General features: G+C 34.7%; 1 protein-coding gene across 1 annotated transcript in view; it reads left to right on the top strand.

The window, feature by feature from the left end:
- The window catches only part of MAN1A2 (mannosidase alpha class 1A member 2), a 193,939-nt gene that overhangs the window by 117,503 nt on the left and 57,475 nt on the right, over positions 1-18,961 (top strand). Inside the window, exons 8-10 of the mRNA XM_024119601.3 lie at positions 4,709-4,802; positions 11,915-12,030; positions 16,108-16,327. Coding sequence (XP_023975369.1) covers positions 4,709-4,802; positions 11,915-12,030; positions 16,108-16,327 — 430 coding nt within the window. The remainder of the gene's footprint in view (positions 1-4,708; positions 4,803-11,914; positions 12,031-16,107; positions 16,328-18,961) is intronic.

Below are 18,961 nucleotides of genomic sequence, written 5' to 3'. Positions count from 1 at the left end.
CAAAACTATTAAGTGACATTAAAGATGACCTAAATAAATCGAGAGATGTATTATGTTCATGTATAAGAAAACAATATCATAAAAATTTCAGTCATCTCCAGATTGATCTATAGCATCAATTCAATGCCAATCAATTCCCCAATGCCTTTTTTTTTTTTAATGGAACTTGACTCTACACTTCTAGCATTTAAATACAAGAGAAACATTCAAAATATTCCTGAAGAAAAACATGTTGGGTGGGTTTGTATTACCCAGTTATCAACACTAACAGTATAGTGTTGGTGCATAGAGACAAGTAAGACTGATGAACAGAATAAATAGCCCTTAAACAGACCCACATATTTGTGGAAATGTTGTAACAACAGTAGCATTGTAGATTATAACAATTCTAGGAGCATTAACGGTTTAAATTTAAAAGACAAAATCTAATAAAGTTGAAAATACATATACTCTGTAACCCAGCAATTCCACTCTTTGGTATGTACATTTATATCATATACATAAAAACATTGTTTATATTAGCAATTTATATGATAAGATTTAATACAGCAGTGAAAATAAATTAATTATGGTCACATTCATCAGTCAAAAGAGTATAATACAACTTTTATAAAGTTTAAAGAAGCAGAGCTGAATAAAATATCGTTTAGGGATTCAAAAGTGATTTTAATAGAATCAGGATGATGATGAACATAAAATTCAGAGCTGTGACAATATCTAGGACAAGGGCAGTGGTATGTGAATGGGTAGCAGTAAGCAGAACAGCAAAGGTTATGTAGTGTTGTATTTCTTAAATTGAGGTGTGAGTAGAATCTATATATATTCCTTTCTGTGTAAGAAATATTTCATCAACTGAGAAGAATTTTCAGTTAAAGATAGCAAAATGGAGCCAGATCACAGAATTTTCCCTTTCCTGATTAAATGAACAATAACAGTAAAAATAATAAAGACCAGCAAAAATTCATCAATAACAATGTAAGAAGGAAAGCCTGTAGCCTCATGTCATAAAAATGTGATGGCAAAAAAAAAAAAAAAAAAAAAAAGCAAAAGATTTCTGCTATGATACTTAAGTCTGTTTCCCACCCTATCTTGAATCCTTACTGGGCAGAGAAAGAAAGTCAACAAATTCCTGGTATTCCCTATTAATCTTACAGGGGAGACCAGTGCGTAGGGTGTCCAGTATATAATTCCCACAGCACGAGAGGGGTTCTCACCTTCCATCCTTCGTGAGTGCAGAGGCTTCAGGAAATGAGCTAGTACACTAATACGCCAAACCTCAAAGTGTACCCAGAAGGGGAGAATATCCCCGCACACACACAGTAGGAAGGAATTTGAGGACAATTCAGCTATACTCCATCAAACCAAAGTTCAGGTCAGAGCTGACCCAGTTAAATGTGAGCAAGATGAAAAAGAAAGCATGGCAGTTATACAGACATACTGCAGGAAGCAAAATCAGGGCAGTAAATAGCATGTAAAAGACTGATAAAGAACCCAGTTTGAAATTTTAAAGGTCTCTGTGAGCAATTCATACTATAATAGAGATTGAATTCAGTAAAATTAGAACTCAAAACCAAAATAAAACAGTAAAATACAAGAAAATTGTAGAGCTAAAGAAACAAACTGAGACCTTACATAATATATTTCTGTAAAATAAATAAATGAAAAATAACAAATAACTTGTACATAGTTGAAAACTGAATTACTGACATGGAATAAAATCAAGAGATAATCATAGTGAAAACAGGGGAAAACATAAAGAGATGAAAAAGATGATAAACTTTTAAAACAGAGATAATCTAACCTATGGTATTTTTTTTTTTTTTTAATTTTTGGCTGCGTTGGGTCTTCGTTGCTGTGTGGGGGCTTTCTCTAGTTGTGGCGAGCGGGGGCTACTCTTTGTTGCGGTGCATGGGCTTCTCATTGTGGTGGCATCTCTTGTTGTGGAGCACGGGCTCTAGGTGCATGGGCTTCAGTAGTTGTGGTGCGTGGGCTCAGTAGTTGTAGCACACTGGCTGTAGAGTGCAGGCTCAGTAGTTGTGGCGCATGGGCTTAGTTGCTCTGTGGCATGTGGGATCTTCCTGGGCCAGGGCTCAAACCCATGTCCCCTGCATTGGCAGGCGGATTCTTAACCACTGCACCACCAGGGAAGTCATATATGGTACTTCTTAAGTGGAGGATCTAACCCAGAGAACTCACCTAAAAGCAACAAAAAGGAGAAACAGAACTATGAACTTCATTTTTAACAAAATTAGGAGATACTTGATACTTCATGTAACAAAATAGGAAGAAAGGTTGGCATAAGCAATCAAGGTCAGAGAGAGGTTTGGGTAACTGAGGAGAGGATATTGGTGGCTACAGATTTCAAAAATAAAAAGCTAATAGAGCAGTTCTCTAGATTAAGTGGTACATCTTGAGGTACAAAACCAAATCCTCATTAGCAGCAATGAGAACAGGATCACAGACCGATGGTGGATGCTTCTTTGGACCCCACTAAATATGATGTGTTGAGAAGCTAGAAAAACAGAATTCAGTTAGGAATCTCACTGACAAGCTGTATTTGTGCCCATACACTTTGGTGAGGGAAGAGAATGAATGACAGATTCTCTATTGTGTGTAGTGCTGCATTGCTAGTTTCAGTTGCCTGAGGAGAAGCAAAGGCTTAAAAAAGCACATTCACATTTGGACTCTACTTATCCTTTTATGTCAAAACTCATGTGAATTGCTGGTTCAAGAAAAACAGTAATGAGTAAGTCATCAAAAAAGAACATGTATAGAATTTATACAAAAATATTATCAGAAAAAAAAAAAAGAAGGAAAAAATGTGAAAAATAAATGATGGCCAAAAAATGCTTATCAGAAAATAGCAATTGAAGACCTGGACCAAACATCACCATGAGAGAGAAGATAATGAAGCTCTCTTCTCTGTGAAACAAGAATATAAGATGTGATATCATTAATAAAGTGTAAGAAAAAATTAAGTTATCGTCAAAATGAAGGGCAAAATGGAAGCAATACAAAGAAAGCATTCAAATATAGTAAGAGACTTAGAAGACAAAATTGAGACAGGCTAGTAAACGTATGGGAATGAAAAGGTAGATAAAAAGATTTAGAAAGGAAATAATAGATGTAGAAGAGAAGCAGGGAGGATTCAATGTATGCATAATTTTCAGGAGACAAAAGAACGCTAATTTTTTCGTCTTTCATAACAACATCATCCTGAACTGACTAAACCTGGTTCATGGAATTATTCAGATTGAGATTGTTGTACATAGAGTTGGTCTCAAACATGAAAGAACACAGGTAATAAGCATCCCTGAGCCCATTCCTAAAACTGCATGATGACAGAATCCAGCTGAGTGAAAGATGATTGGGAACTTTGTGTTAAAAGGGTTAATGTGGGCTTCCCTGGTGGCGCAGTGGTTGGGAGTCCGCCTGCCGATGCGGGGGACGCGGGTTCGTGCCCCGGTCCGGGAGGATCCCGCATGCCGCGGGGCGGCTGGGCCTGTGAGCCATGGCCGCTGGGCCTGCGCGTCCGGAGCCTGTGTTCCGCGACGGGAGAGGCCACAGCGGTGAGAGGCCCACGTACCGAAAAAAAAAAAAGGATTAATGTTATAATGCTCAAGTCCAGAAAATAGTGAAGTATATATAAGGTCCTGTGAAAAAAAAAATGTTTCCCCAAGTCATTTATACCAATTAAGTTATCCTTCAGATGAGAAAATAACATTCTCAAATAAGAATACAAGAAATGGAATACCTTTGTGCCTTTTTTTTTTTTTTTTGCGTTACGCAGGCCTCTCACTGTTGTGGCCTCTCCCGCTGCGGAGCAACAGGCTCCGGATGCGCAGGCTCAGCGGCCATGGTTCACGGGCCCAGCCGCTCCACAGCATGTGGGATCTTCCCGGACCGGGGCACGAACCCACGTCCCCTGCATCGGCAGGCGGACTCTCAACCACTGCGCCACCAGGAAAGCCCATGTGCTTTCTTTTTTTTTAAGCACTTAAAAAATCCATCATCCAATCTAGAGATGAATCAAAACAAAGTCCCTGGGAAAGTCTCTAGCTTCTTAATATGTTTCATGATTTTTTCCCCCCTTAACTTCAGGATGTCTTTTAGGAATTAGAAGTTTAGGAATTTTAGAAATATAGGGATACCTATTATGGGATCAATATTTAAAGTTCAGCAATTTAGTTTTACTTTATTTACTTTTTCATCTATTAACTTCAGAGTGGTTTCATACTTTTTTATTACAAATGTCCTATTATGATTATATTTCTATGAAATTATTTCTGTTTTTATGTTTAGTTATGCACACATTGAATATGTCTGGAATGATGTTTATCACCGATGTTTCTGATGCCTATTTCTGGATAGTACAATGTTGGAATTTAAATTGGTTTCTGTCTGTGCTCTTTTCTTTGTATTTTTATTTCTTGACTTTTAAATAATGCTCATATTTCATCTTATAAAAATAATGAGTCATTAGAAGCCTTTCCTTACCGTCTCTCTTTCTCTCTCTCTCTCTCTCTCTCTCTCTCTCTCTCACACACACACACACACACACACACACACACACACACACACACACACAAGATTCGGGGGTGGGATGGCAGTGTAGGCTCTGAGTGAGGAGAAAAACAAAGCCCAGATTAATATAAAACCTTAATGATTTTTTTTTCATTAATTGCATTCTTAATTTTATTTTGCTTAGGTCATGCACATTCGGAAACTACTTCAGAAAATGGATCGTCCAAATGGTCTTTATCCAAATTATTTGAATCCACGAACAGGTCGCTGGGGTCAGTGTAAGTATTTCTATTACAACTGATGCTTTGTTGAAAGATTGAAACTTGTGCTTGATGTATTGATAAATATACTACATGTAGTGTTAGAAACCTCAGTTAGTATATAACCCTGTGATCTGCTAGTGCTGTTACCTTTGGCAAGTTTCTAATCTCTTGTAGCTTCAGGTTTTCTACTTGTAAAATGGAAACATGAATTTCCTCTCACAGGAGTATTTTATTTCATGTATGTGTAAGTACTTTGCTAAAATATAATGTGGCATTTGTGAAGGGTTGTACTTTTAAGCCCTTATATAGTAAACTATATCTTCATGTAAATAAGAGCATTGCTTGATATAAGTATGTAGTAACGGAATATGAAGAACAGTTGAGCATGTTAAATGACTAGAAAATGGGGTGATTGCTCTTGGACAGGCCATGTCTAGTCATTCATTTTAAAAGAAGGTATCAGTGTCTGTTATTTACCAGGCTCTCGAATGAGACTGGAGTTAGTGAAAGAATATATAGGACTTGGTCTGAATTCAGGCAGCTCTCAGGCTAGCAGGCAGGGTAGGCAGACACACTTAGAAGTAGTTGAAATATAATGTGATAGATGTTGTATTGATAGTAGAGGAATGTACCAATTGTTAGGTGAGACTATGGTAGAAGTGATTTCCTCTGTCTCAGGAGACACTGTTTTGTTTGGGGAGGGGGTGATTTTCTTATTAGAGTTTTAGAATTCATCTTTGAGGGAATTGATTTTTTAAAAACAATAAATAATAAATGTTTTCTGTTCATGAAAAAAACAAAACACAAATGGACAACATACAGATGTTCATATTTAATCCTAAAAGTGGTGCTAATGAGGATGATACATGGAGACAACGTAGTGTAACAGTACACTCTTTCTGTATAGACTGGTGCTACTTTACTAGAATGTACAAAAGACTGCCATCTCTAGTACCATATTTGTAGCATCTCCATAGACTGGTCATCAGAGACCTTTGTCCCTCTGTCTTCCCATTTCACCAAGTCCCTAAGCAAATCAATGAAGCTTTTAAACAGAAGACACTGTTCTTTATCTATTAAATCTATAAAGAAAATGGACACATCCCTGTATCCAGTGCTTCAAAAAGTATTAAAATTTGTATGACCTTTGAACTAGTGACTCATTTCTAAGCATTTATTCCAAAGAAATTTTCAGATATATATATATATATATATAGATAAATATAGATATATACACACACACAAAGCACATATATATGTATATATAGAGAGGTAATTTACAATTTTGGAGTTATTTATAATAGGGATAATTTGGAAACATTCTAAAGCACTCCATAGAAAGTCCAGTGGAACTTTCTATGATGATGAAAATGTTCTATTTCTGTCCTATCTAATGTAGTAGTGGTTATTAGCATGTGGTTATTGAGCACTAGAAATGTTGTTAGTATGGTTGTGGAACTGCATTTTAACTCTTATTTACTTTTAATTAATTTAAATTTAATTAGCTATTTGTGACTAGAGCCTACCACATTGGACAGTGCAGTTTTTAAACATCCTATGAAAGAGATTTGGTTAAATTATAATCCCTCCAGATCTGATATACAATATAGTCATTAAAAGTTATGTTATAGAATACTTGACATAAATAAATATGAACTATCTAGAAGATATTGAGAAAAAGAGAGAAAACAAATACCACAAGGATAGAAACCAAAGTATTACCTGTGGGTTTTTACTGAATGTTTGTTTTTGTTTTCTTCTTTTGTTTACCTCTATTAATCTAAATTTGATAATGGACATGTATTACTTTTGAAGTAAGATTAAAAACATTTTTAAATAAGAAGATGCTATTTTCCACACCAAAATCTTAGAATACTGGAAAAAATAAATCACTGTTTGAGAACTGCCAGCCTTTGAAATGACCAACAGTATCTCACTGATGGCATCTTAATTATTAAAGTTATAACTCTTTCTCTTCATCATATGGTGTTGTGAAAACTAGATAGCCACATGAAAAAGAATGAAGTTGGGCCCTTACCTTTATCAGATACAAAACTTAACTCACAATGCACCCAAGACCCTAAATTTAAGGACCAAAACTATAAAACTCTTAGAAGAGGGACAAATCTTCATGACTTTGGATTTGGGAGTGACTTCTTCAAAAGCATAGGGAACAATAGAAAAAATAGACAAATTGGATTTCATTAAAATTAGAAACTTTTGTGCATCAAAGGATATTGTCATGAGATTGAAAGACAACCCACAGAATGAGAGTTTATTTGCAAATAAATGAGAGTTAATATTTGCAAATCATGTATCTGATAAGGGCTTAATATCCAGAATATATAAAGACCTTCTAAAACTCAACAGCAAAAAGACAAACACTCAATTAAAAAATGGGTAAAGGACTTGAATAGATATTTCTCCAAAGAAAATATTCAAATGGAAAATAAACACATGAAAAAAATGCTCAACATCTTTAGTTATTAGGGGAATGCAATTAAAGGCATAATGAGATATCACTTCACTCCTACCAGGGTGACTGTAATCAAAAGGACAGATAGTGAGTGTTGGTGAGGATGTGTGGAGAAATTGGAACCCTCTCACATTACTAGTGGGAATGTAAAATGGTGTAGCCACTGTGAAAAACAGTTTGGTGGTTTCACAATAAGTTGAACATAGAATTCCATATGATCCAGCAGTTAAACTCCTAGGTATCTACTCAAAAGATTTGAAAGCAAGGACTCAAACAGATACTTGTATGTCAGTGTTCACAACAACATTATTTGCAATACCCAAACGTAGAAACAACCAGAGTCCAACAGATGGATAAAAAAAATGTGATATATACATACAATGGAATATTATTTAGTTATAGAAAGGAATAAAGTTCTGATACATGCTACAACATCGATGAACCTTGAAAATATTATGCTAAAATGAAAAACGCCAGTTGCGAAAGGACAAATATTGTATAATCCCAGTTACATCAGATATCTAGAGTAGTCAAATTTACAGAGACCAGAAGCTTGGGTGGGAGGAGAATGGAGAGTTATTGCTTAATAGGTACAGAGTTTCTATTTGGGGTGATGAAAAAGTTTTGGAAATAATGACAATGTTTGTACCACATTGTGAATGTAATTAATGCCACTGAATAGTACACTTAAAAAATGGTAAAAATAGCAATGTTCATGTTATATGTATATATTTTACCACAATAAAAAATTGCAGTAAAAAACAATTCTTTCATTCATACTTGTTTTTTCCCACAAAACAAATCCAGATGACTTATTTAGAGTATGTTCACTCTCAGCATTTATTAATTTTGAGAATGTTATAAAAAGAGCTATTTACTTGTTGTTTTGACAAGAGGTCTTTAAAATTCTAGGGGAGCTATCCTGATATCCCTTTAGCAGCTGCAGTCCTTTTAAATTGTCCAATTTGTTCCTTTTAGTGTTTTTGTATATTTTGTATCAGCTTCTGAAAAGTATACCAAATTCATTATTATCTTTGAGCAGTATACATCTGTCATAACTATAAATAGTCTGCAAAACAAACAGTGAATTGAACTGAAATTTAACAATTCAGCTTTGGCTAACTGTATTATAATTAGAGTAATGATAATGTCTGTGACATGCACACAGCAATCACAGAGAATAGTTATGGTAATTACCTTCAGGAAAAGTACTTGGCAACAGATATAAAAGAGTATAGTAAGCAACCTAGATTTAAGGCACATCATTAATATCTTTTTTTTTTATTTTATTTTTTCACTAGTTTTCGAAGTACAATACTTACTATGCCATTTAATGACTTAAGTGAAGAAAATATAGGCAATTTATCATTACTGATTCACTAAATTTTATACTACTGATTTAAAAACTGTGAAAAAAAGCAAGAATGGGTATATAATATTTGGAGTTAGAAGACTAATTCAGGCTTTCCTGCTTAATAATTTAGATAAGTTATTTAACCTCATGCCTTTGTTTCTTCATCTGTTCTAATTGTACTTATTTTAATAAGACAGTTGTGTGGGTCATATTTATGAGATAATAAATATATTTGAAAATGCTTCATAAACTATAACACATGATACAAATATTAATTTTTATTCTAGAATTTCTTGTAAGAATACTTCAAGAATTAACTTCTTAGGAACCTGCCATTAACTTCATGACATGCTAAGACAGATAATATGAACCATTGATATTTAGTAATACTTTATAATGTGTTAGCAATTTCTGAATTTCAAAAGGACCTTGGAGTGACATGGTTCATCAGATTTGACATCTAGGCAGGCATGGTTCAGTGGTTCAAATAAGAAAGTCAGACTGCTGGGTGATAAATTCCGTAGTTAACCAAGGATTGCAGGCTTCTGCTGTGTATTTATTTATTAAGCATATAAACTTCCACTGGAACAAGAGTCTAGAAGAGCTGGAGAGAGCCTGTCAGGCAGGACTGAGACTACATCCTATAACCTAAGTAACCTGTAACTAAATCTGTAATCCCTAGCAATAATTAAAATATCTAAAAATCATTTCCCCTAAACCAGGATGCCAAAGACTTTTGCCTTTTCCATCTTTTTCTTGTTATTTCACCTACTTTAATTTTGTTATGTTTTCTTCTTTATGTTTTCTTTTCCTGCTCATTTATTAATCCTTAGATCTACAACATATCCAGAAATATATGTTTGAGACCAAAGTGCAAAATTTAAAAATGCCCTACGTGTTATTTTAATGACTTTTACAAGTGTCATGCTCCTAAGTACCATTTTTGTCCTTTGATCACTTGATACATTCTCTCTGAGTAAACTCCATTATGGCTCAAATACATTTCTATAAATCCCGATTTTATAACTCCCAAAGTTATACCCCCAACTTATCTCTCTTTGGATTTCCACATGGTTGTTATATCCATTTAGCTATCCAGCTAGTCCCTCAAATTCAGCATGCCCAAGATTCACACTCCTTCCACTTTAAGCCATTTCGCCCTCTAGTATTCCCAATTTCAGTGAAGAGCACCACTGTTCACTCATTTGTCCCAGCAAGAAATCGAGACATCATCCATGATTTCTCTTTCTCCATTCTTTCAGTAAACACCTGATAGATATCAAACCAAAAGAGTGTGGTAGAGTCAAGAAAAATTAGATTATTTTAAGATGTTAATAATAAGAGGTAGTTTCAGTTGAAGGGTAGAAGTTGATAAACCAAGAGGGGGATTCCTGGAAAGGAAGCAGAGTGGTTAGTGTCCAGAGCCAGATGGAGTGTAAAGAGTAGAGAAGGAACATTTCTTCCTCTTTAACAGGCAAAGGGAATAGATAAATTGATAGATGGGGATATAGAAAGTTGAAAGATACATTTTTGGGGTGAATGATCTGTATTTTTTATGTGAATTTGAAGGCTTGGTTGTCTGCTGAGAGTAAGGAAGAAGGTAGAGCTGTAGAGGTCTTTTGAAGAAGAGATTTCAAAAATCTGCTTTAGGGAATGGGAAAGAGCACTAATCAAGGGGTCATAGAAAAGTTGACAAGCAATGCTGAGGTTCTCATTGGTGGTGAAAATTGTGAATTTGGGGATAATAGTAGAGTAGACTGACAGGTGGGCCGATGTTTTACTGGTTGCGTGCAATTGGTGAACAGTGGAGTGAAGATCCTGAATGGTTGGACAAGAGGATCACCTGTTGCTTCCTTTCCTAACCAGCCTAGACTGCATAGGATCCAAAATAGTGTGAGAATACGCGAGTACGTTTAGTCTTCTGTGTTACCTGTCCTACAAATCCCAATAATTGTATCAATGTAGCCATGTACCTTCGCATTCATCTACAGAGTCAGCTGAGCATTGCTGATGAAAATCATCAGTAATACAGGGTAAAGTCACTATAAATTTATAATTTCCAATTCTAACTGGATCACCAGTACCCCTCACAACTCTAACTTTGATCAGTTTACTTTCTTATTCTTTACTCTCCTTAAGTCTTCTGTATAAACCTCCTATCCATCCTTATCTCACTTTTGACTGTTTCTTTATTTTCAGTTTCCTGGGCAGTTTTAGTTTAGATATATCTTTAGTAAAAAGTATTTATATAGATTAATAAAATAAAACTTTTAAAAATTCCTGTGTGAGAGTCTCAGTTTATTTTAAAAGATGAGTTTAATTTAATTTGTTGATGCTACTGATAGGTTTGTGCTGATTCCAAATATCCTTTTTATTTTGTTTACTTGCTTTTGTAAAAACAGTTTTATTAAGGTAAAATTGACATAAACTGTACATAATAAAGTATACAATTTGATAAGCTTTAAAATAAGTATACACTTATGAAAACCATCACCACAATCAAAATAATGAACATATCACCCCAAAAGATTTCCTCATACCCCATTATGATTTTTTCCTCACTCCCTTTCTCACTCCTTCCTCGAGCAACCACTGATCTGCTTTCTGTCATTACAGATAGGTTTGTATTTTCTACAACTTTATATAAATGCAGTCCTTTATATGTACTTTTAATTTTTGTCTGGCTTCTTTCACTCAGCATTATTATTTTGAAATTCATCCATGTTTGTATATCCGTAGTTCCGAGTACAATTCCACTTTGTGGAATACCACAGTTTGTTTATCCATTCACCTGTTGATGGACATCTGGGTTATTTTCACTTTTGGGCTGTTACAAATAAAGTGCTTTGAACATTCACACACAAGCCTTCTAGTGGACATGTGTTCTTCTTTCTCATGAGTAAATATCCAAGAATGGAATGTTTGTATCGTATGGTAGGTGTTTATGTTTATCTTTTTAAGAAACTGCCAAATTGTTTTCCAAAGTGGATGTACCATTTTACATTCCCATCAATAGTGTTCTTCCACATAATCACCAATACATGAAAAAGACTGTTAAATATGTGAAATACCACATCCAGGAGAAAAAGATATCCTAGAAAATTGGATACATATTTGAGGAGAGTGATTATGGTATACTCCTACTGGACTAAATTTGAAGTATGTTGGAAATATGGCTGTCACTATAATGTTTAAATTATTGGTCTTAATATAGTCATTGTAATTAAAAAACATTATTTTTTATCCTCTGTCCTCTCCTTCTTCCACCTCCATCTTCTCTTTTCTCTTTTGTTGCAGATCATACATCAGTTGGCGGGCTAGGAGACAGTTTTTATGAGTACTTACTAAAAGCGTGGTTGATGTCAGATAAAACAGATCATGAGGCCAGAAAAATGTATGATGATGCTATTGAGGTAATTATTATCAGAACATTTACCTAATTAACATATTGAATATATGATGTATTTGATAGAAATTGATGAGCATCTGTACATATTATATACATTCCTTAGAGTTTGCTGGTATTTTAATAAAATAGTCATATATTAAGTTTTTCTTTATTATGGCACTTTAAAGAAATTGTTGAAGAATTTAGTGTAACATATTTATGTATGAAAATTTATCTTAATTACTTGTAGCTATTTTCTACAGAGACTGGAAAAGCTAACTTTACATACTTTTCCATAAACATTTCTTTTTTGAAATGACCCATTAAACCTACATATTGAGAGCCTTATGGGTAAATAATAAGGATAAAACACTTTTATAGTACTTTTTACGTGCCAGGAACTGTTCTGACCCCTGTTCTGACCCCTTTTACATATGTGAAATCATTTAAACTTCTCTACCATTTTACACATGAGGACCTTAAGGTGCAGAGAGGTTAAGTAACTTGCTAAAGGTCGCATAGCTTAGTTAGTGATGGAGCCTGGAACTCGAGTCTAGATCCAAAGCCTATGCTCTTAACCACTATTCTGTATTGTTTTATATTTATGTAACCCCGTATCACAGTGTAAAAGTTTAAAATTGGAACAAGTTTCTTTCTTGGAAACACTTATATGTGATACCTCCAAGTGGAAACTGTGAAATAGAAAAGTGATTTAATCACTTTGTAAATTATTTGCTTTCTGATCTAGTATAAACCCCTATCCCTTTAATAATTTAATCACTTTTAAAAATTGTGTATTTTGTATGTAACACCATTTCTGACTCTAGTCAGTGATCCATACTCAAAGTTACAGTTGTTTTGTCTTTAAGTTAAACCAAGGATCTTATTACCCATTTATATCCTTACTTTTTGAGGAACTAATCCCTATAGTTGTTTATAAAAATGCACAGGAGTTGAACTAATATGTGGCATTATAGTGCTTCACCCATTGTAGGCATTCAATAAATGTTTCTTGAAGGAGTGTGTTGACTAAGAAATTGAACTAAATTGATGTGTAATCAGGAATCTCCACTTTAGTACGTGACTTCTAAAATTCTTTATGAAGACTTATATTTTGAAAATTTGGAGAATTTTATTCTGTTATTAAACTTTAAACCTAGAAATTTTTATGATGCAAGAAAAGTCATTATCTAGGAAGAATGTAATAATTTTAGAATGGCAGTGTTGAAAATAGCCACCCTTAGTCATTCCCACTAGTCTGTGGGTTCCTTGAAGACAGACTAATTTGTTTATTATTGTCTAGCATGACCTGAAACAATAGGTATTCAATAAGTATTTGATAAATTAATGACTGTATTTACTCTTTTTATTTTTGAGAAAGTGTGACATGTCATATACCATGTAATCATTTTTTCTTCATAGTTTGCTGCTTTCTTGTAATATTTTGAATCTAAAGCCATTTTCTCTTATTTTGCATAATGTTTCCTAAAGGAAAAAGAATATGATATTTGTCATTGCTTTTTAAAAAAATTATTTATTTATTCTTATTAGTTATTTTATACATATTAGTGTATATATATAAATCTCAATCTCCCAATTCATCCCACCCCCCTGCCGCTTTCCCCCCTTGGTGTCCATACGTTTGTTCTCTACATCTGTATCTCTATTTCTGCCTTGCAAACCGGTTCGTCTGTACTGTCATTGCTTTTTAAATCATATATACTTTGAAAAGCATGATACCTGTTTTGAAAGTTAATCTCATAAATTAAAATTATTTTCCATGAATCATCTGCTATATATGTGTCCTAAAAATCTTTCTATATTTGTTTTCTGTGTCCTGTTTTTATTAGCTCTTAAGTGTAAAATGAGCACCTACTAAGTGTGTTTAAATAACCAGTTGGCTAACTTTCATTTTGAGACATGTATGCAGTTTTTGCAATGTTAATTATCTTCGATGACTGTTAATTCTGTTAGGAGACAGAGTATATACAAATTGTAAAATAAATGACATGTCGTATGCACAGAAGAGATAGGAATGATTATGAATTTTAAGATCCATTCTAGTTTGAGATAAGTCATTTTTTAAATTTGTCTTTCTGAACTAATATATTTAAATTATTCTATCCTCATCTTACCTTCCTCTACACTTATGGCTACCCATTTTCCTGGTTCCTACATCTTAGCTTTCTTTTTAAAAATTATGTAGTTATGGGTTTTATATTCTGATCAAGTTTATATTTAGTCTTTATTTAAAATAATGAAGAAAAATTATACCTTTTTCAAGGTCCCTTTGGAGCAAGAAATTAATGCCACTATTTACGAGGATTTGTTTAACACTTTTTTTTTTTTTTTTTTTTTTTGTGGTACGCGGGCCTCTCACTGTTGTGGCCTCTCCCGTTGCGGGGCACAGGCTCCGGACGCACAGGCTCAGCGGCCATGGCTCACGGGCCTATCCGCTTCGCGGCATGTGGGATCTTCCCGGACCAGGGCACGAACCCGTGTCCCCTGCATCGGCAGGTGGACTCGCAACCACTGCGCCACCAGGGAAGCCCTGTTTAACACTTTTTAATAGAAGAGCAATAATATTACTCTTAACTGCCATTCAAAAATTTTTATATAAGTTGAACTCTTAGACATTTGTGTTAATTTTACTGAGAGAAGGGAGCCGTATAAGAAATTTCAGGGGTCTGTAAGTGAATTGTTGGTAAAAAGTTTACCCACATGTTAGATGCAGGGAGGTCCACAAAGATGAAAAACATTGTCCCTTTACTCAAAAAACTAATGTTTTTATTTGTGCTTCATAGTACTGTGGTTAAAATAAAACAACAATAAACATTTATAATCCAATGGTAGTCCCTTATTATTTTGCTTATTAGCTACCCCTTCTTCCTCTAACAGGTCAAATACAATTATCAAAGAGTACCATTTATTTATAAAATGACTTATTAATTGAACAATTGTTGAATGCATACTACACTTATGGGGTTTGTGGAGTGTAAGATGATGAATAAGGCATAGTCCTTGTGTTTCTGTAGAACAAACATTATTGTGATAAAGAATATAGAATAAATTTTTCAAAAGCTGATTGTTATTGAGCTTGTCAGAAAACAGCCCACAATAAAAATGTGAGTTGAGTCTTATTACTTTTTATTGTCAGAAAAGTATAGTATTTAATTATGTATAATAATTTCTACCAAAGAGAACTGAATTAATGCAATTCCTTATACTTTTACAAAGAAGTACCTCTAAAGGTAGAGAATTATTCTTTAGCCCCTCTGAGCAAAGTCTAAGAACATGGTCCAAAGGAACAAAGCTCTTAAACTTTTTCGTTTTTAAAATGAAATGTGATGATTGTTGGACTCTGCTTTGTGTTATATTCAGGTTTAATGTAAAATATTTATCTTTCTATTCCCACTGCTTTAAGGAAAGTTGACATTTCAGAAGAAGTAAAATTGACATTGTCCCATGGCCTCTCTTAACCCTGGCACAGCATCCAAAACAAATGCCTAAGTCTGTGAAGTAAGGGACTAAGGAGTTAAGTTTGAAGTTTAAACTGTTTTTCTAAGTTTTATAACATATAATGTATCTCACCTAATATGCCTTTTTTAAACACTTTGACAAGATGTATAGTTACATGAAAAAGAAACCATTTTAACTGATTATCAAAATCACATTTTTCTGATTAACTTGGGTGTTTTCTTCCTATTCATTTTTTGTTGTATGAAATAGAAAATAAACTGGTAGAGCCTCTGGGTTATAACTTGTCATCCTGACCTCAATTGACTGATTATTATGAATTTCATTTAGAGCAAGAAGAAAAAACCTGTAATATGGGTAGTGTTGTGTTGAAAGGTAATCTTGAGGCCAGTCTCCTCTCTCCCACCTTGTCTCATTATAGTTGTGATTTGGATATTTGTTCAAGATTATGTGTAACTTGATTGCTCACTCCCAAACTTAATTATTGTAAATTAAGTCTTCCAGTTTGGGAAAGTTACAGCTTTGTAGAATTTCATATTACCAAGGTTTTGTGTGAGAAGGATGTAGTAAGTTTGAATACTAACACTTTTCCTCTAAAATTTTGAATATCTACTCTTTCTTATAGGCTATAGAAAAACATCTTATTAGGAAGTCTCGGGGAGGTCTTACCTTTATTGGAGAATGGAAGAACGGGCACTTGGAAAAGAAGATGGGGCATTTGGCCTGCTTTGCTGGGGGAATGTTTGTACTAGGAGCAGATGGTTCTAGAATGGATCAAGCTGGACATTATTTAGAGCTAGGAGCGGAAATTGCACGTACATGTCATGAGTCATATGACAGAACTGGTAAGAATATTATTAATGCTAATTACTTAGTCTAAAATAATTTCTAAGATAAAAATATGTCCAGGAATTAGAAGGGAAATATATAGGCAGTTTTCACTTCAAAATAATTTATTCTGACACAGTAAATCATTTTCTTAAAAACATGAATTTTAATTCTGAAAATAATGTTCCTGCATCTTTTTTAAAATTATTTTTCTGAATTCTGTTTTTGTTAATAAAGATTTTGAAGAAGTTGTTTTAAAGACAATAGGTAGGGCTTTTAGGGATGTATGGGCTAACGTTGTTTATTTTAATATAGAAGAATCCATGTCATCCATTTATTTCAGCTTCTGTAAAATCAGTTGCTTAAAAGAATACAGAGTTGATTTAGGTTACATGCCTTGCCTATAAAGATATTAGTTATATTGAGTGTATAATTGGTATCTAGATAACTAGTAGTTTGTCTCTTGGTCAGTTCACCAATAATTTTAAGTTATTTGTGCCTTTAAAAAGAACCTCTTATGTTGCTTTAGGCAAATATGTGATATTTCTGGGCTTCAGTGTCCTTACCTAAAAAAATGAGACAATTCTCAGTTTTACAGGTGACAAAAATTGGTTCCTGGGGGCAAAAAATATCTTTAAATATAAAGCATACACACACACACACACACACACACACACACACACACACAGTCATAGATAGTTAAACAGTATATATTTGTTAATAATATTTCATGGAAGGAGAAGGCAATTAGGTTTAAATAAAAGCCTGGAGAATAGGGTTGAGAAACATGGACTAGGTCTTCCAAGTTTTTCTCTGGCTTTAAAAATGTATTTTTAAAAAATTATTATTATTATTTTATTTATTTATTTATTTTTGGCTGCATTGGGTCTTCGTTGCTGCGCTTGGGCTTTCTCTAGTTGTGGCGATGTGGCAAGTGGGGGCTACTCTTAGTTGCGGTGCGCGGGCTTCTCATTGTGGTGGCTTCTCTTATAGCAGAGCACGGGCTTTAGGCACGCAGGCTTCAGTAGTTGTGGCATACGGGTTCAGTAGTTGTGGCTCACGGGCTCTATAGAGCACAGGCTCTGTTGTTGTGGCGCATGGGCTTAGTTGCTCTGCAGCATGTGGGATCTTCCCGGACCAGGGCTTGAACCTGTGTCCCCTGCATTGGCAGGCAGATTCTTAACCACTGCTCCACCAGGGAGGTCCCCAAAATGTATGTTTCTATATGAAGTAATGGAAAATGAGTTCCCTGAAAAACTAAAAACCAGGAATTTCTGATTGTGATTTCAGAAGTTGAATTGTTGCTTTAGTTAAATAACTGAATTTATGTTTTAGGATTAATTAATCATCAGGTACCATGAAACAAATATGGTTGGCTTAAAATTTATCCTAGTTCATAAATCTGTCAAGTTATTTTTATATAATAAAGAATTGAATTTGTGGTGAAACTGACCCTTCACTTCTCTCAGTAACTAAATCAAGGATTCCATTTCGTGACAAAATATAACTAAGTCAAAGGGACATTGAAGCAGATGTTATTTTGTGGTGGTTTAAGTTAGTATATAATACATCTAAAGTCTGTTATCTGAGTTACAAATAGAAGTTAAAATATATTGTCATGGGCTTCCCTGGTGGCGCAGTGGTTGAGAATCCGCCTGCCGATGCAGGGGACATGGGTTCGTGCCCCGGTCCGGGAAGATCCCACATGCCGTGGAGCAGCTGGGCCCTTGAGCCATGGCCACTGAGCCTGTGTGTCCAGAGCCTGTGCTCCGCAACAGGAGAGGTCACAACAGTGAGAGGCCCGCGTACCACCAAAAAAAAAAAAAAAAAAAATATATATATATATATATATACATATAGTCATGATGTTGATATAGAATATCAAATATATACTTAAAGCTGAAATAAGTAAAACATTGAGGACCAGAGTGGATATTAAGTGTTTGTACTAGGACCCATGATAATAAGACTTGTTATGCAGCTTTTCACCACAAATCAAATACTAGATCTAAAATTGTAGCATTTCATGCAACAGACATATTAAAATATGGTATATTATGGTTATTACATTAATCATTCACTCCATTAAACATGGAGCACATATTATGTGCCAGGCATTATGCTGAATTCTTACAGGTTGAAGTGTGAACAAGATATCTTCCCTGCCTTTGAGAAATTCATAGAATACCAAAGTTACGAAAGGATTCCCTATATTTCTGACTTTCACATTTCATAATGCTGATATGAAACACTGATATTATGAAAAGAACATGTGAACTAGGATGCAAAAATCCCGTGTTTCACTATTTATTATCTATGAGCTTTAGGCAAATCATTTAGCCTTCCTAAAGCCTCAGTTACTCCATCTGCAAAAAATTGGGGTAATAATACCTACGCTGTCTTCCTCAGAATGTTGTGAGTACAAATGAAAAATTTAAAAATTCAGTCTCAGGGCTTCCCTGGTGGCGCAGTGGTTGCGCGTCTGCCTGCCGATGCAGGGGAACCGGGTTCGTGCCCCGGTCTGGGAGGATCCCACATGCCGCGGAGCGGCTGGGCCCGTGAGCCATGGCCGCTGGGCCTGCGCGTCCGGAGCCTGTGCTCCGCAACGGGAGAGGCCACAACAGAGGGAGGCCCGCATACCACAAAAAAAA

The sequence above is a fragment of the Physeter macrocephalus genome, chromosome 4 (assembly GCF_002837175.3).
Source record: "Physeter macrocephalus isolate SW-GA chromosome 4, ASM283717v5, whole genome shotgun sequence".
Taxonomy (NCBI): Eukaryota; Metazoa; Chordata; class Mammalia; order Artiodactyla; family Physeteridae; genus Physeter; species Physeter macrocephalus.
The sequence above is the reverse complement of the archived record's forward strand: the minus strand, read 5'-3'. Positions and strand labels throughout refer to the sequence as shown.